The 16,499-nt window shown below is 40.4% G+C and overlaps 1 protein-coding gene across 3 annotated transcripts in view; it reads right to left on the bottom strand.

Annotated features, from left to right (window-relative positions):
• Positions 1-7,591: 7,591 nt before the first annotated feature.
• chd1 (chromodomain helicase DNA binding protein 1) overlaps positions 7,592-16,499 on the bottom strand; it is a 52,900-nt gene continuing 43,992 nt past the window's right edge. For all 3 annotated transcript variants that reach the window (XM_062031481.1, XM_062031482.1, XM_062031483.1), the window contains exons 32-36: positions 14,669-14,847; positions 13,446-13,545; positions 13,337-13,379; positions 13,019-13,250; positions 7,592-8,884 (exon numbers count right to left, since the gene is read on the bottom strand). In XM_062031481.1, the coding sequence (XP_061887465.1) occupies positions 8,638-8,884; positions 13,019-13,250; positions 13,337-13,379; positions 13,446-13,545; positions 14,669-14,847 (801 nt within the window). In that variant the 3' untranslated portion in view covers positions 7,592-8,637. The remainder of the gene's footprint in view (positions 8,885-13,018; positions 13,251-13,336; positions 13,380-13,445; positions 13,546-14,668; positions 14,848-16,499) is intronic.

Below are 16,499 nucleotides of genomic sequence, written 5' to 3'. Positions count from 1 at the left end.
GATAATGGTGGCGGGGTCAACTTGAGGATGAAACTTTTTGCTGCCCGTCATCACATAATTCATGTTTATTACATCTCTCACATTGCGGCATTTCGGCAAATTTGTTAATTTTGTCATCTTCATGAATGTTAGCCTTGTTGTAATTTGGATCAACGGTAAGTCATATGCCTGACAGTAAGTGACTGTTTCTTATTCTTATGAGATGACGCAATAAAGACACAAGTGCATCAGATTACGTTTCATCAGTGTCAACAACCCCCCCGTTTTAGCCTGCCATTGCGTTTGAAGTTATACGCTGCGAAATACAGCAATGAAGGAATTGTGCACGGAGCCCGAATGATAGTATGCCTGGCAGGGTGCGGAACATTGTGTTATCTGTGGGTGACATGATGGTTCTGAATAGCAGTAGGAGTTGAAGGTAAAATAGGCAAGGTGCTGGTGTGGTTAATTATATCATGTACAATTATCTTATATGATTGGAAATAGCATGTGTTTGTATTTGGCCACATCATTTTTTTAAAGTATTCTTCTACTAAGGTCAAAGTGCAAAGGCCCATCACCGGCACTGCAGAGTGTCCACAGGAGATTGGGAATCCCATAATAATGTAGGTGTCAGGTTTAGGAGGAAGATTAAAGACATTAGCACAGACCTGGGCATTCTGCGGCCCGCGGGCCGCATCCGGCCCTTTGTGCGTCCCTGTCCGGCCCGCGTGAGGCCAATTATAAATTACAAAATAAATTTTAAAAAGTATCTATGTCGAGTGTGCAATACAACGGTGCTGCTTTTGTTTTGAAAATCGTTATTTGTATTACTTCCGTTGTGAGTGAATGTGAACAGCTGCAATCATTAATTACAAAATAAAGTTGAAAAAACATCTATGTCGTGCGCGCAATACAACTGTGCTGCTTTTATTTTGAAAAGTATTATTTATGGGCGTGTGTCCGTGTGTAACCTGCGAGTGAAGGTGCACATGCAGCGACAAGTGATGCACGGTTTACACCCGAGACGCTAAAAAGAGAAAAGTTGATGAAGAATGGCGTGTTTCCAACAAGACATGGACTGCCAAGCAACGTTCCCTCTAAAGTGCGTGCCTGCGCAATTGCGCACTGCTCAAGCGTCTGCTGCGCGCAGCAAATATATGCCGCGCACCAAATCAAATCCCATCTGAATTCTAAACAAAATAAACATATTTATTCTATGTAATTTTGCAATGCAGCTTTGAGTGACAGTGACAACAAGCGGACCTAACGGTGTTCGTCAACACCGTTCAATTGAACACCGTTCAATTATTGTAACGTCTATCGAGATGCTTCGAGGCCAGGAATTATATCGATCACTTTATTGAGCAAAACTGTTTATATTCGACCATAACCACACCAAAAACATAAGTAAAACACTTCTATCTCGAAAAACTAGTCATTTTCTGCCGTACAAACCAGGCCAAAACCAACATGTCATCTGTCACCAACACGCATAGCACTAAACCACTGGTGCGTTTATGGCCACACAAAAAGTCGGACAACTCAAACACCACACAAAGTTACACTATGACTCCTCAGTCATACGTGTGCTTATTTTACTGTCATTTATTATTAATGTTAATTGATTTATATTAGTCATGGAATGCTGTTACACACACTATGTTGAAGTATTACCATTATTATTAATTATTATTATTATTATTATTATTATTTATCTTACGGTATATATCAAAAATAATATTGAGCAAAATTTAATTGAAATATTGTCGATGTGGCCCTCCAGCAGTGCTCATGCGGCCCCCGGTAAAAAATTAATTGCCCACCCCTGCATTAGCAACACCTGTGTGGAAGTTGCTTCCTAGTCGTGCCACTATTACACGTCGCAGGAGCCAGGCGTGCCGTTTTAACCAAGTTTTTAATGCTCTTGCAACAATACAACAATCTTTTCAGATGTTTGTCTCCAAGTTTCTCCTCCCCCTCCTGCACCCGGCCGCTCATTGTTAAAGACAACAGATGATTAGATTAACACGTATCACCTGTGAAATCTAATCACCTGCCAGCTGTGTCTCGCCGTCAGCACATGCCCCGCCCCTGCCCGATGGTGCTCGTCCTCAGCACCATGGACAGAGGCGCTGGCTACATCTCCCCCCACAACCTGGTAGAAGGTCCACAGATAAGGACAGAGGATAGGGGCCGGAGTTCACCCGACTTAAACTAATCATAGGAATAATGGTAAGGAAGATAGACAGGCCAGACTGTCCGGCATCAAGATTAGACCCACAAGGAGAGAGGGTCTACAAGAAATGGTATTTAAACACGGTGTTCCTACAGGACAGCAAAATAAAAAGATTTGGCACACTTCTTCTCCTAAAGCTGCAGCTCTAGTCCGAGGCTCGCTGAAACAAAATAAAGCTTTTTGTTGGACGATTCCTCTTGGCGTCTCCTTGGCTCATCACCCGACCATCAAATGTACAACAATGGCAGTTGCAGAGAAACCTGGAACATGGCCGGGAGGTCTAAGGATGATGCAGTGCCTGTGACTCCACGGGGTGCAGACTTTTGTTCACTTATGTTTTGTCTATTTGCTGCAGTGCATATGCAGAGAGAGAGGAATGAAGCTTACACCGACGATACAATTAGAAAATAAGTATTTGGCACCAGGAAACCCTAAGGTGCAGATCTATGATCGACTTTGTAGTCGTATCATCAGACCTGCATCCGCATGTTTTGCACCCACGGGTAAAGAGAGGGGCTTAAGGCCTACTGAAATGCGATTTTCTTATTTAAACGGGGATAGCAGATCCATTCTGTGTGTCATACTTGATCATTTCGTGATATTGCCATATTTTTGCTGAAAGGATTTAGTAGAGAACATCGACGATAAAGTTCGCAACTTTTGGTCGCTGATAAAAAAGCCTTGCCTGTAACGGAAGTAGCAGACGATATGCGCGTGCACCGGTTGTGGAGCTCCTCACATCTGCACATTGTTTACAATCATGGCCACCAGCAGCGAGAGCGATTCGGACCGAGAAAGCGACGATTTCCCCATTAATTTGAGCGAGGATGAAAGATTCGTGGATGAGGAAAGTGAGAGTGAAGGACTAGAGGGCAGTGGGAGCGAATCAGATAGGGAAGATGCTGTGAGAGGCGGGTGGGACCTGATATTCAGCTGGGAATGACTAAAACAGTAAATAAACACAAGACATATATATACTCTATTAGCCACAACACAACCAGGCTTATATTTAATATGCCACAAATTAATCCCGCATAACAAACACCTCCCCCTCCCGTCCATATAACCCGCCAATACAAATCAAACACCCGCACAACACACTCAATCCCACAGCCCAAAGTACCGCTCACCTCCGCAAAGTTCATACAGCACATATATTTCCCCAAAGTTACGTACGTGACATGCACATAGCGGCACGCACGTACGGGCAAGCGATCAAATGTTTGGAAGCCGCAGCTGGGTACTCACGGTACCGCGTCTGCGTATCCAACTCAAAGTCCTCCTGGTAAGAGTCTCTGTTGTACCAATTCTCCACAGGCCAATGGTAAAGCTTGACTGTCTTCTTTCGGGAATGTAAACAATGAAACATCGGCTGCGTTTGTGTTGCTGCAGCGGGCCGAAATACACCACTTCCCACCTACAGCTTTCTTCTTTGCTGTCTCCATTGTTCATTGAACAAATTGCAAAAGATTCACCAACACAGATGTCCAGAATACTGTGGAATTTTGCGATGAAAACAGACGACTTAATAGCTGGCCACAATGCTGTCCCAAAATGTCCGCTACAATCCGTGACGTCACGCGCAGGCGTCATCATACCGAACGTTTTCAGCAGGATATTTCGCATAAAATTTAAAATTACACTTTAGTAACTAACCCGGCCGTATTGGCATGTGTTGCAATGTTAAGATTTCATCATTGATGTATAAACTATCAGACTGCGTGGTCGGTAGTAGTGGGTTTCAGTAGGCCTTTAGGACTCAACTGATCACCACCTACTGATGAATTGGATTAGTTGAGTTAGTAGAGTCTCCTGTTCGCTGAGTCTTCAATACAATACATTGAAAGCTTTGTCTGCATTCCGTGGTGGGCTGAGGATAAAGAGTCCGAGTGGGCCGTATTATTTCCCTCCATAGCTGTGGTTCCAAGGTAGTCGTACTTGTCATGGCGGAAATCCCCTAACTTGAAGGTAGATAACAGAGGTTAGGGAGGCCGTCAAGCTGAAGAAGGAGTCTTACAGAGCGTGAATGACTTGTTTAACTCCTGAAGCAGCTGATGGGTTGCAGGCCAAGCCGAACGTGGCTTGGTAGTGGTTATAAAAAAACCTCGATGTGGAAGGAGTTCGGTGAGAATATGGAGCACAATTTTCAGTCTGCTGGCTTCAAAAAAGTTTCAAAAGCCATCCGAAAGACCTCTCCACACCAATATAATCTGGGGTTTGAAGGTCTTAACCTCACCGACATGCCTTCTGTGGAAGACTCTTAGGTTACAAAAGTGGACATGTCCATCACTGTGGCTGAGGTAGTGAAAACAAATTCAAGGCTTCGGATGTGAACGACTTCCACTCTGAATTCTTTAAGGCCGTTAACGTTGTAGAATTGTCTTGGTTGACATGTCTCAACACTGAGTAGAAGTTGCCCAAAACCCAATTTACATAAGATGCAAACAGGTTGAGGTGTCAAATTAACGGTTTAGCTGGTACCCATTTTCCACTTGGAAAATGGACTTGGGCTATGAAAATAATAAGCAAAATACTGATTAGCATATAGTTATTCGTCATTACTGTTCTCATACCCAATAAAACCTGCTTAGTGGACCTGGGGTTAGAGTGTCCGCCCTGACATCGGTAGGTCGTGAGTTCAATCCCCGGCCGAGTCATACCAAAGACAATAAAAATGGGACCCATTACCTCCCTGCTTGGCACTCAGCATCAAAGGGTTGTAATTAGGGTTAAATCACCAAAATGATTCCCGAGCGTGGCCACCGCTGCTGCTCACTGCTCCCCTCACCTCCCACCTTCACTAGCTATTAGGGAGATTTGTTTGTTTAATGCCAAAGATTTCCTGAGAACTGTTTTACTAGACCAGAGGTCTGGAACCTTTTTGGCTGAGAGAGCCATGAAAGCCAAATATTTTAAAATGTATTTCCGAGAGCCATATATTTTTTAACACTGAATACAACTAAATGCGTGCATTTTTAAGTAAGACCAACATTTTTAGAGTATAATAAGTCTCTTATTCTTTTTAATAACATTGTTATTCTGAAGCTAACCGATTATAAAATACTTCTTAATGCATAAATACCATTAATGCAACTTCTTGAACAGGTGCGTTAGAAAACGGATGGATTAAAATGCATTAGAATGTTTTATATTTTGAACGTTATTTTTAACACTGTGATTGATTACCAGCGGAATTATTCATTACTTGTTAGGCAATTTCAGCTAAGATTTATCTGAGAGCCAGATGCATTCATCGAAAGAGCCACAGGTTCCCTACCCCTGTTCTAGACTATTAGTAATTTCTTTCACTGGTCTTAAAAAAATACAGTTCCGCTCATCAGCTTTTAATTTTTAGTTCTACATATTTTATTTCTGCTACTCCCTAGTTAGATTACTAATAGTCTGTTAGTGTTGAAATGAGCCATGTTTTGTGGACTTGAAAGAGCATAACAGTGTCCCATGTGCAGGTCCTCAAGAAGTATGTGTTTGTGTGGCACCAACAGCACAACAAGCAGAGCATGAGTCCAGTTTAGAGGTATGGTCTCTGCTATTTGCAGCTGATGCAGTCATGATGGCCTCATCAATCTGTGACCTTTAGTGTTTACTGGGTCAGGTCACAGCTCAGTGTAAACTTCACACTATAAAGCATCTGGGATAAGACTGAGTTTGCAACCTTTGGGTTGGGAGCAAGCTTTTCTACAGGTAGGAGAGTTTAAGTATTTCAGGACAGAGGGCGAGGATCTCTGTCTTTAACTCAGAAGTATGTCTTGCAGCTGGCCTGGGAAAACCAAGTGTTGAAACTGGAAGAGATGGCCAGAAACCAGGGGCCGTACTTATCAAGCTTCTTAGAGTGCCATTTTACACTTAAGTCCTGAAAATTTGCGAAATTTAGTCCTACTCTCAAACTTAAGAATAAAAGCTTTTTATCAACGTTTTTAAGTCTAAGAATCACTCCTACTCTCCACGATATTTAAGAGACCTTCAAAGGTGTCTTAAGTGGTAGGAGTTGCCAGCAGGGGATGGTACTGAGGCGAGAGACGTGCGCGAACGTTCATCTTTGTTTGATGACAAGCAGCTGATCAAACGGTATCGTTTAGACAGAGCAGGTATTATTTTTGTCACAGATTTAATAATTTTCGATTCCTTGTTGATTTCTGCATGTGGCTGCAGTGGACTAGTATATATAGAGCCACCCACACCAGTTTCAAATTAGTTGCCTAATTAATGAATTGGAAAGAAAATGTTATGAGAGTAGCGTATGTGTGTGGCACACACATACACTAGGTTACAGCATGTGAGGTGAGTGACGTCAGTGTGTGTGTGGGCGAGAGAAGAGAGGGAGCGGTATTGTGAGTGCGAGCGGGGACTAGTTTGTTTTGTGTTGGATTGGCTGTGTGCAAGCAATCAATAAAGCAAGATTTGCAACTAATCGCCGGACTCATCATTCACTCTAAAGTCGTCCGCTGTGGAGACCCACTGCCGGGTAAAGTGAAGGGTGTTGCCCCGAGCATACATCCTGGAGAAGTGTCTCCCCTGCCTCTTTGTTACGGTCTGGGAGCAGGAAGCAGGAAAGGTGCAACAAAAAGGAAACATTTATTTTTGATTCATTGCCAATATTGTTTGTTTGTTTTGTATTATTTTGTAGTTTATTGTCAAAATATACACTCCCATTGTCCACTTAAATATTTCTAAGATATTTCTTTATTCTTAGACAAGGGATTCCCTTCCGTGATTGGTCATTTCTATGGACACAGAAATGACGTCACCTAAAATTCCGTTTACGGCACATAGTAATGTTGTAATTCAGCTCTGAGTGTGACACTTAAGATTCAGTCCTACACTTCGCTGAAAGTGTGAGTAAGACGCTTGATAACTAACTTTTAAGTGCAGCTTTCAGCGAAGAAAGGATATTTACTCTTAAGTCAACTCTTAGCAGACTTCTTAGGAGTAATTCCAAGAAGCTTGATAAGTACGGCCCCAGAAGTCTGGCCTTTTCGTATTGAAACTGTTGCTTCCGCAATCCATAAAAGCATTAGGAAATGGATGGATGTCAGGTCAGGTTAAATCGATCATAGACTTAGCTTGGTCAGATCTAATTAGTCACTAGATCTGACCAATTAAGTCTGTGAGCATGAACTGACAAAGGTTGCTCGGATGAGAGGTGAAAGATCTTCTAAGACAAACTGGACAGTCCAGTTGTGATCAATTGAATGCCCTTAGAATAAAATGGATATTAGTACAGTACTAACCTTGAAAGTGTGTTTCCTTATTTAACAACTCTTTGCTTGTTGTTTAGTTGTATATTTTTGGAGTTGCCAATAAAAACTGATTTGCAAGTAACAGACATTGAAACACATGGAAATATTTGTTCCAAGTGAGTACAGTGATTGATTTTAATGGCTTCATTAACAACTATATAAAAACAGCTGATAAAAATCCATGCACTCTTGTGAAATATATAGGAAAGGTATGTACAACACAACAGTGTGAACCGTAACAGTGACTTCATTCAGGTGGGTGCTTCACCACAAATATACTTGGCTGCATAGAAGATTGACATAATTATCATTATTGCCTACACTCAAAACATCCGAGGAAAACACAAGTCAAAGTTCTAGCAGGACTTTTTAGACTGATTTTATAAGTCAGTTCTTGCAGCTTGACCGACTTTCAAGCATAAGCACTAAAAGCAAAAATAGTAAGAAGTTTCCCTTTAGCAAAAAGTCACATTCTGAAAGCATCGTCATGAAAGAACTATCGTACAGAAAAGAACAACAAAAGCCTGAGTTGATGGAGAAAAGTAGAATCTTAATCAATCTAAAAAAGCCTGAGGAAAAGGACCACCCATTTACTATTTTACATCCATTTACAAAGTTGTCATCCAAGGGAAATACAAGAAACATATCAAATGCAGTCATTTTTTTACACATACTATGCGTCATTCTTAAATAATAATGATCAGGTGGTGATGGGGGAAGCAAAGGAATGAGAAATGGTGAAAATGAGGTACTTCAGGTGGTCAGCCTGAGCCCAGACTGGATTGAAGGTCAGCTCTGAACATGACGGTCATGACAAGTGACGCTTCTACCCCTTAACACTTAAATAAGGTAAAAATCACATTGTATGATCCACGTGAGCAAACATCCAGTGTCATGGTTTGATGGAATATGAGGCAGTGCTCGGGGTCTGTTGTGACCAGAGGTAAAAAAAAAAAAAAAAAAGAGAACGTTTTCATATAAAAATAACAAAAAGTTTGCTGCATGCAGCTTTCTTAAATACAAAAATAGGCTCTGATTCTTTGTCCACGCTGCGTAGCGTTTGTCTCCCAGGCTGTCCAGAATGAGTGCTTATACAGCGTCCTGTAAGGCATCGGCTGTGTTGGAGAGTTCAAGGCTGCCAGCGGCAGACGCCAGCGGCCGTTATGTTTTGCGGCTGCTCCAGATCTGCTCTGGCGTGCTCTTGTGATCCGAAGAATAGTCATAAGGTGAGCGCTGGTCTCGGGGAGAGCGCGGCCCGCTGGCCGACGCCCTCTGCTCCGTCTGCCAGTCCGAGTGGTAGCGGTAGGACGAGCGCTGGTCCGAGTGGAGAAAGTCCTTTAAGTCTGGCCGTTGGTCTCTGCTGGAGCGCACTTCCTCCAGCTTCCTTTGCTTGCCGTCACTGTAATGCCTGCAACACACAAACACACAATTAGCAACACAACGATGATGTGTGCCATACATTCTTTTCTGCGTGGTGGTCCGCTACTGATAACATTTGACCGCAAAAACAGATTTGGTGCTACATGTTAAGAATCTCCACATAAACATGGAGAATTAATATGTTAAATCATTTTACTTTAAAAGAGTGACTTCCATTACTTTGAATGTTACAATGGGTAGCTTTCTATTAGTGCAGAAGCCATTGCTAATGTAAGTTTTCTAACGCATTATATACAGTACATGCCCAGAGTGAAAATGTGCCAATGGGCCGCGGGCCAAAAACGGCAATTTTAAAAGGGAAACTGACTTTTTTTTAAAATTTTGCCTATCCTTCACAATCATTATGAGAGACAAGATGACAAAAGTTGTTTTTATCCCCTTTCTAACATATAAAAAAACGTCTCGTTCTCAATGGCTAGCAATGCAATTAATGTGAGCAATCAATTCTACCACTAAATCACTTTAAAATGCATTCAAAAACCGTCAATATTTCATTTACGTTCCATAACCCGTATAATAACCAAGCAGTTGCAACATTGTTATTTTAAGAGCGAACACTGAGGAACTATTTTTCTATTGTGCTAACACATTGATGTGCTTCGGTATTAGCCGTAAAAGCTAACTACGGCAAAAGATCATTTTCTGATTAGATTTAAATAGATTTCTGCGGTGCTTTTTTGTGAACTTCTGGATCTGCCTCCCGGGAACCTTTTGGCCATGGAGACCAGCTGCTGGGTCTCTGCCACACCAGAATCCGTTTGGAGAGACTGGAGGGGATGCGGATGAAGAGACAGGGCTGAGCTGAGCGCCGGGACGGACAAGCTTCACAGTGTCTTGACTGAATGAGCCGGTATCGGACACCTCAGTCTCCTTGGACGTATCCTCGCTCATCCGTACGGACTGGACACTTGCCGAGAGTTGGTGGGCGGCCGAGGGTGGAGTTGGCTCTCTTGGTTGCTTTGTTGGGTCTGCTCCTGTCTCTGGCCATGCTCCCCCCACCCCAGCAGACAATGGCGTGGAACACCGCAGAGGCCACCACAGTGTATGTTTTTTAATTTTTTGTTGTTGTTTTACTTCTGTGGCTGTGTTTAGAAGTGACTGGTTGCATCAGTTCTGCTCTTTTAATGTCCTTTGATGTTTCCCTCTTACACACATGCTTATGTGTGCTATGGCTATGAGACACTTGTGATTTAGGGCTATATAAGTAAACATTGATTAATTGATTTATACTCTTCAGCAGTATATTTTAGCTTTAAAAGGTATAAGGTTGTAAATAATTTGTCCAAAAATAGTCGTCTTTGTTGTCTGTCACCAAGTCTGCCATGATTAGAAAACACTTGTGTTTGATTCCGGAAGTAGGAACACACATGTTGCCAGAAGTCAGACATGCGCTGCTATGGAAACAGAAATCAATGCACAGAAAAAAATCAGTCCCGAAAATGATTGAAATTCTTAAAATCCGATAAATATTGAACATAATACATATTGTTATGAACGTGTCTGTTACTGCATTATATAGAGACTTTCACTGTGTATATAAAACGTTGCTGGAGGGTTTTGAAATAGTTTTAGAGGGCTTCGAAGGCTACAACTGTGACTTCCATTAGCTGCATCTTTCAAACGTTTCAGATCATCTTTAAAATCGTAAAAAAAAAAGGACGCGTGTTCTTGTCTCTCAGACTACGTTTACACTGCAGGCCAAAGTGGCCCGAATCAGATTTTTTAGAGATCAGATTTTTTCCAGCTGACTGTTGTGATTTTTATCAGACTGCAGTGAAAACGCACACAGGCCCCAATGTGGCCTCGACGCCACTTGCATGAGCACTTCGATAAAGTAAAAACAAAGCAAGTTGACTGGGAGGAAGTCGTTACTACTAGAACATAAAATAAAAGACGCAACACCTTAAAAATGTGTGGATTTTTTTACGTGAAAGTAAACTAAAGTAATATAATGTATGGACGTATATAGGGCAATATATTTGGGAGGGTAGTAATTTATTATGGCTGTTAAGTAGAGGAGACACTGACATCAGTGTGGATCTACGGGAGATTTGTTTTTCAACTCACATGTAAGCGAATGCGCCACAGCGTCAATTCTGGTCTTTCAACAATCACTATTTCTTCGGAATCAAAATATATATTCATATACTACATATGGCCTATTATTTGCGCACGATTGACAAGCAATTCAGAAAATTCGGTCGTCTTTAATAAAAAACAAAACCGGATGTTGTGATGAAATATCCATTTCCGCTGGCGACTGCGTCTTTGCACACGAATGATCGGCGTTTGAGTGACAGCCATAATCCCTAATCAGAATTGTAGAGCCCCGCGTTAATTTGTCTCTTGCTTCAAAAAGGAAGAAAGATGTCTGACTTTGTGCATCGCTATCAGTACCTGAGCGCGTTTTTATAACAGTGGAATTAACTGATTAGAGTAACCCCTCTTCTTAGTCATTCACAATCTTTATCTTGGCGCAGACTAGAGCGGAGTGCCGCCGCTAACACATACAGAGTACAGAGAGCCTCACGACTCGCCAGCGAGAAGTGCCGCAAAGTAACACAAATTTGGAGGATAAACAAAGGATTATAAAGCCAAAAGTCCTGTTGTGGGAATATGTCAGCTACAAATAGAATGGGCAATATGAGCCCATCAACACGAGCGAAAATGTCGCCGTGACCATGTGATAGCAATAAACAAAAAGACAATGTCCGACCTAATTTTTCCAACTAGGAAAAACAAATTTACTCCTCTAAAAGGGCTTAGTGGCCACATGCGTGTACAGCACCTTTTAGCTCTTATTTCCAAAATTGTGTACACTACTGAATTGGGGTCTTATGCCGCTTATGTGGACACTTATACTGCTATCTGTTGGTTTCAGAAGAGTATAACATACAATCGAATTTGGAAAAAAAAAAAAAAAAAAAAAAAAAAAATTAGCATGTCACTACACATGAAGTACACGTTTGTGTACTTATGGACTAAGTACATCATATCAAAACATGATTTTTAGTTTTTATTCTAATTAGGGTCCAATAAGCCCAAATAGCAAAGAGAAATAAAAAATGCATGTAAACAAACAGCTTGGGCCTGAAGAGGTTAAGATGTTCAATATTTATTAAGGTTACAAAAATGAGTCCATTTAATATTTGTTTGTGTATTTATTTGATAGTTATTTACCTTCCAATTACAGTACAATGGTAAACAGTAATGAGGAATACGTTTATTATATCCTTGTACCGTATATTTCGGAGTATAAGTCGCACCGGTCGAAAATGCATAATAAAGAAGGAAAAAAACATATATAATCGCACTGGAGTATAAGTCGCATTTTTTGGGGAAATTTATTTGATAAAACCCAACACCAAGAATAGACATTTGAAAGGCAATTTAAAATAAATAAAGAATAGTGAACAACAGGCTGAATAAGTGTACGTTATATGACGCATAAATAACCAACTGAGAACGTGCCTGGTATGTTAACGTAACATATTATGGTAAGAGTCATTCAAATAACTATAACATATAGAACATGCTATACGTTTACCAAACAATCTGTCTCTCCTAATCGCTAAATCCCATGAAATCTTATACGTCTAGTCTCTTACGTGAATGAGCTAAATAATATTATTTGATATTTTACGGTAATGTGTTAATAATTTCACACATAAGTCGCTCCTGAGTATAAGTCGCACCCCTGGCCAAACTATGAAAAAAACTGCGACTTATAGTCCAAAAAATACGGTAAATAGTTACTTGCGTTATTATATATTATGATTACATTACAATATAAACACTATAGTTTTTATTGAATATTTCTTCAGTTTAAGACCATGATGTAGACAAAAGATTTGAGTCCACATAAAGCCAAATATTTTAAGTAAATTATAGCAAAATGTTCTAATGTGTGGCACCATGAGCCAAGAATAAGTTGGCAGTCTAAAAGTAACATGTCATTCTTACCTTGTTAATTTTGCCGTTTTATGTATAAAATATAAAAATCGCAAATCGGATCGCAACTTGAGAGAAAAATCGCAATTAGGATTTTTCTCAAAATTGTGCAGCTCTAGTACATTAAACAATTTAATGTTGGCACCCTCACCTGTCTTGTCTGTCCCTACTGTCAGGTCTGTAGTGGTCTCGGTGGTCTTTGCCATTACTGAATGAGGAGTAGGACCTTTTCCTTGAATCACCCGCAGTCTTCCTGGGAGCCTCTGAGCTGTGTCTGTCCCTGCTGGTGTCATGATGGCGAGCTGTGGGCTGGTGTCTGTCTGAGCTGTAACTGTCCCTGCTGCTGTCGTCCTGGTGACAGCTGTCCCTCAGCCGATCAATATCTGTGGATGGAGCACAACCTTGATGACTCCACATTAACCACGCACCTTATGTTTATTATTGTTGCATTCATTATGAACAGACGTACCTGCGTGTTTAAAGCCCACTGTTCTAGTGTTCTGCTCTGCAGCCTGTTGGAAAACATCATCATCGATATTCATCTTTTGTTGGACAGAGGAACACTGCAGGGCACATACTTGAGCGTTTTCTTGTCTCTTCTTGATGGCGTGCTTGTACAGTTTATGCAACTTCCTGGCATCGAACTCAGTGAATTTAGAAACAAATATCCACAGGTTTCTGTGAAAACAAATATTACAACAAATCACTCACTGACATAGCTCACTATCAATCAATCAAGTTTGCCTCACAAACCACAACTCTACATTTACACTTTAGATGCACACATACAAACTGTGTTTTATCCGAAGGTGTATTCTGAGGAATGCATGATCACACTGTTTTTGAAATTTAAATTAAGCTGTATTTGTCAACAATTGACCAGTGTCATTCTCCAAACCATATTAATCCCAGAACCAATTTGTGGAACCCAAGCTAGGAATGTAACGCTTACGCAAACGTCACCGTATTTAAAGCTAGGGGTGTAAAGTAGGGATGTAACGGTTTAAAAATCTCACGGTACAATATTATCCCGGTATTAAGGTATGTTATTATTGTGGTTTATGTCAACATTTAGCACCTGCTTGGTTTTAAGGACACTTGAGTTTATTTTGGGTACAGTAAGGTATCAAAATGTAAAATATTAAACTGAAGCGATAAAATAAAACATAAAAAACTACCGCATGCGAGCAGGTAACTCTTCAATAAATACAATTATCGCATACAAATGATATAAAAGTAAATAATTATGAAATAAAAATAGTTTTACCAGGTTCTCAGTAAAGTACAAAAATGTACAAAAGTGCAACAGTAAGTTTAAAGACTGTTTTTTTTTTTTTTTGTGGTGAAATATTATTGGTTTTAGTACAGTATTAATAGTTCCAGTTAGTAGTCCTGTTCTCCATTTCTACTGAACAATGGCAGCAAACTGCTTTCATCTTATCCACTTGTCTTTGTTTACGTATTTCACCGGAAAGGCCAAGTGTTTCCAAACAGGAGACTTAAATGACAAAATGTTTTCAAGCTCTGCCTTCTCCTTGGCACTATTGTTAGCCATGATTCCTGTAAGCTAAAGACCGCCCTGTTTTTGTTGACCTTGTGGTCATGACGCAATAAACACTTCCTGTCCCTCAGTTAATGTGTACTGTGTGGAAAATCATTACACTTGTGTAATGAACCGAATATTCTATGCCAAAAAAAAAAATCTACTTTCTACTACATTAATCGTTACTCCCCACCTGTAGCCAGGCATGTGAACATTGTCTTTGGTGTATAAATGATGTAGTAATAAGACAAAACTTACTTTCTCCACTGTTTAATGAGTTCAGGGTTGGAATACTCCTTGAGACACTCAGTGATATGGTCTCCAATCTTGATGAGACATTGCCGGGTATGTTCCAGCTGCTCACGCTCTGACAGTCCCTTTTCTGGTCGGTCCAACTGCTTGAGTGCTGCCTTGACAGGTCGCATTCTCTCTTTACACTACACATCAAAACACAACATGGTAGCAGTTCAGCATTTTTTTCCAGCTCGTTTGGACTGTTGTCAGGGACTAAAATGTATTGATGAAATATGTGTTGGTGTGGACATGGACTAAAATGGAATTAAATATGTGTTGCTGTGCACAGTGCACCCGGAAAGTATTCGCATTCCCACATTTTCTTATGTTACATCTTTATTCCACAATGGAATATATTCATTTTTGTTCTCAAAACTCTACACACAATCCTTCATGATGATTACATGAAAAAGGTTTGTAAAGCTTTTTGCAAATTCATCAAAAATAAAAAAAATAAGAAATCACATGTACATAAGTATTCAATACTTTGTTGATGCACCTTTGGCAGCAACTATAGCCTCAAGTATTTTTGAATACGATGCCACAAGCTTGGCACATCTATCTTTGGGCAGTTTTGCCCATTCCTCTTTGCAGCACCTCTCAAGCTCATTTAGAGTTGTCCTTAAGCCATTTCTTTGATATCTTGGCTGTGTGCTTAGGGTTGTCCTGCTGAAAAATGAACCGTCAGTCTGAGTTTAAGAACGCTCTGGTACCGGTTTTCACACAGGATGTGTCTGTACATTGTTGCATTAATTTTTCCCTTTACCGTGACAAGTCTCCTAATTCCTGAAACTGAAAAACACCCCCATAGCATGATGCTGCCACCACCATGCTTTACTGTAGGGATGGTATTGACCTGGTGATGAGCGATGCCTGGTTTCCTCAAAACAGGACGCCTAGCATTAACGCCAAACAGTTTAATCTTTTTCTAATCAGACCAGAGAATTTTGTTTCTCATGGTCAGAGTTTTTCAGGTGCAATTTTGGCAAACTCCATGAAGGCTGCCATGTGCTTTTTACTAAGAAATGGCTTCCGTCTGGCCACTCTACTATACAGGCCTGATTGGTGGAAGGTTCTGCTTTCTCCACAGATGAATGCTGTAGCTGTGACAGAGTGACCATCAAGTTCTTAGCCACCTCCCTGACTAAGGCCTTTCTCCCCCGATCACTCAGTTTACATAAAATGTATTCTACATCTTGGTTTGTGCTCTGCCGTGCACTGTCAAGTGTGGCACCTTATATTTCGACAGGTCTGTGCCTTTCCAAATCATGCCCAACACACAAAATGTATTTAAAAATTTAAATTCAAATTCAATTAAGCTGTAGGAACATCTCAACAATGTTCAATTGAAACAGGATGCACCTGAGCGCACTTGAGCTTCATGGCAAAGGCTGTCAATCCTTTTGTACATGTGATTTCTTAGTTGTTTTTTTAAAATAAATCGGCAAAAAAATATTCCCCCCCCCCACATTGTCATTATGGGGTATTGTGTGTATAATTTTGAGGACAAAAATGCATTTTTTTCATTTTGGAATAAGTCTGTAACATAAAGTGTGGTAAACGTGATGCACTGTAAATACTTTCACTGTACATGAACTAAAATGGAATAAATGAAGTATGTGTTGGTGTGGACATGGACTAAAATGGATTAATGAAATGTGTTGGTTTGGACATGGATTAAAATGGAATGAAATATGTGTTAATTTGTGCATGGACTAAAATGGATTCAAAATTTGTTTTGAAAACAAAAACAGGATTTAAAAAATCTAGCAGTTAATAGATATAAATTAAAGAT

This window comes from Entelurus aequoreus, linkage group LG21 (assembly GCF_033978785.1).
Source record: "Entelurus aequoreus isolate RoL-2023_Sb linkage group LG21, RoL_Eaeq_v1.1, whole genome shotgun sequence".
NCBI classification, from domain to species: Eukaryota; Metazoa; Chordata; class Actinopteri; order Syngnathiformes; family Syngnathidae; genus Entelurus; species Entelurus aequoreus.
The sequence above is the reverse complement of the archived record's forward strand: the minus strand, read 5'-3'. Positions and strand labels throughout refer to the sequence as shown.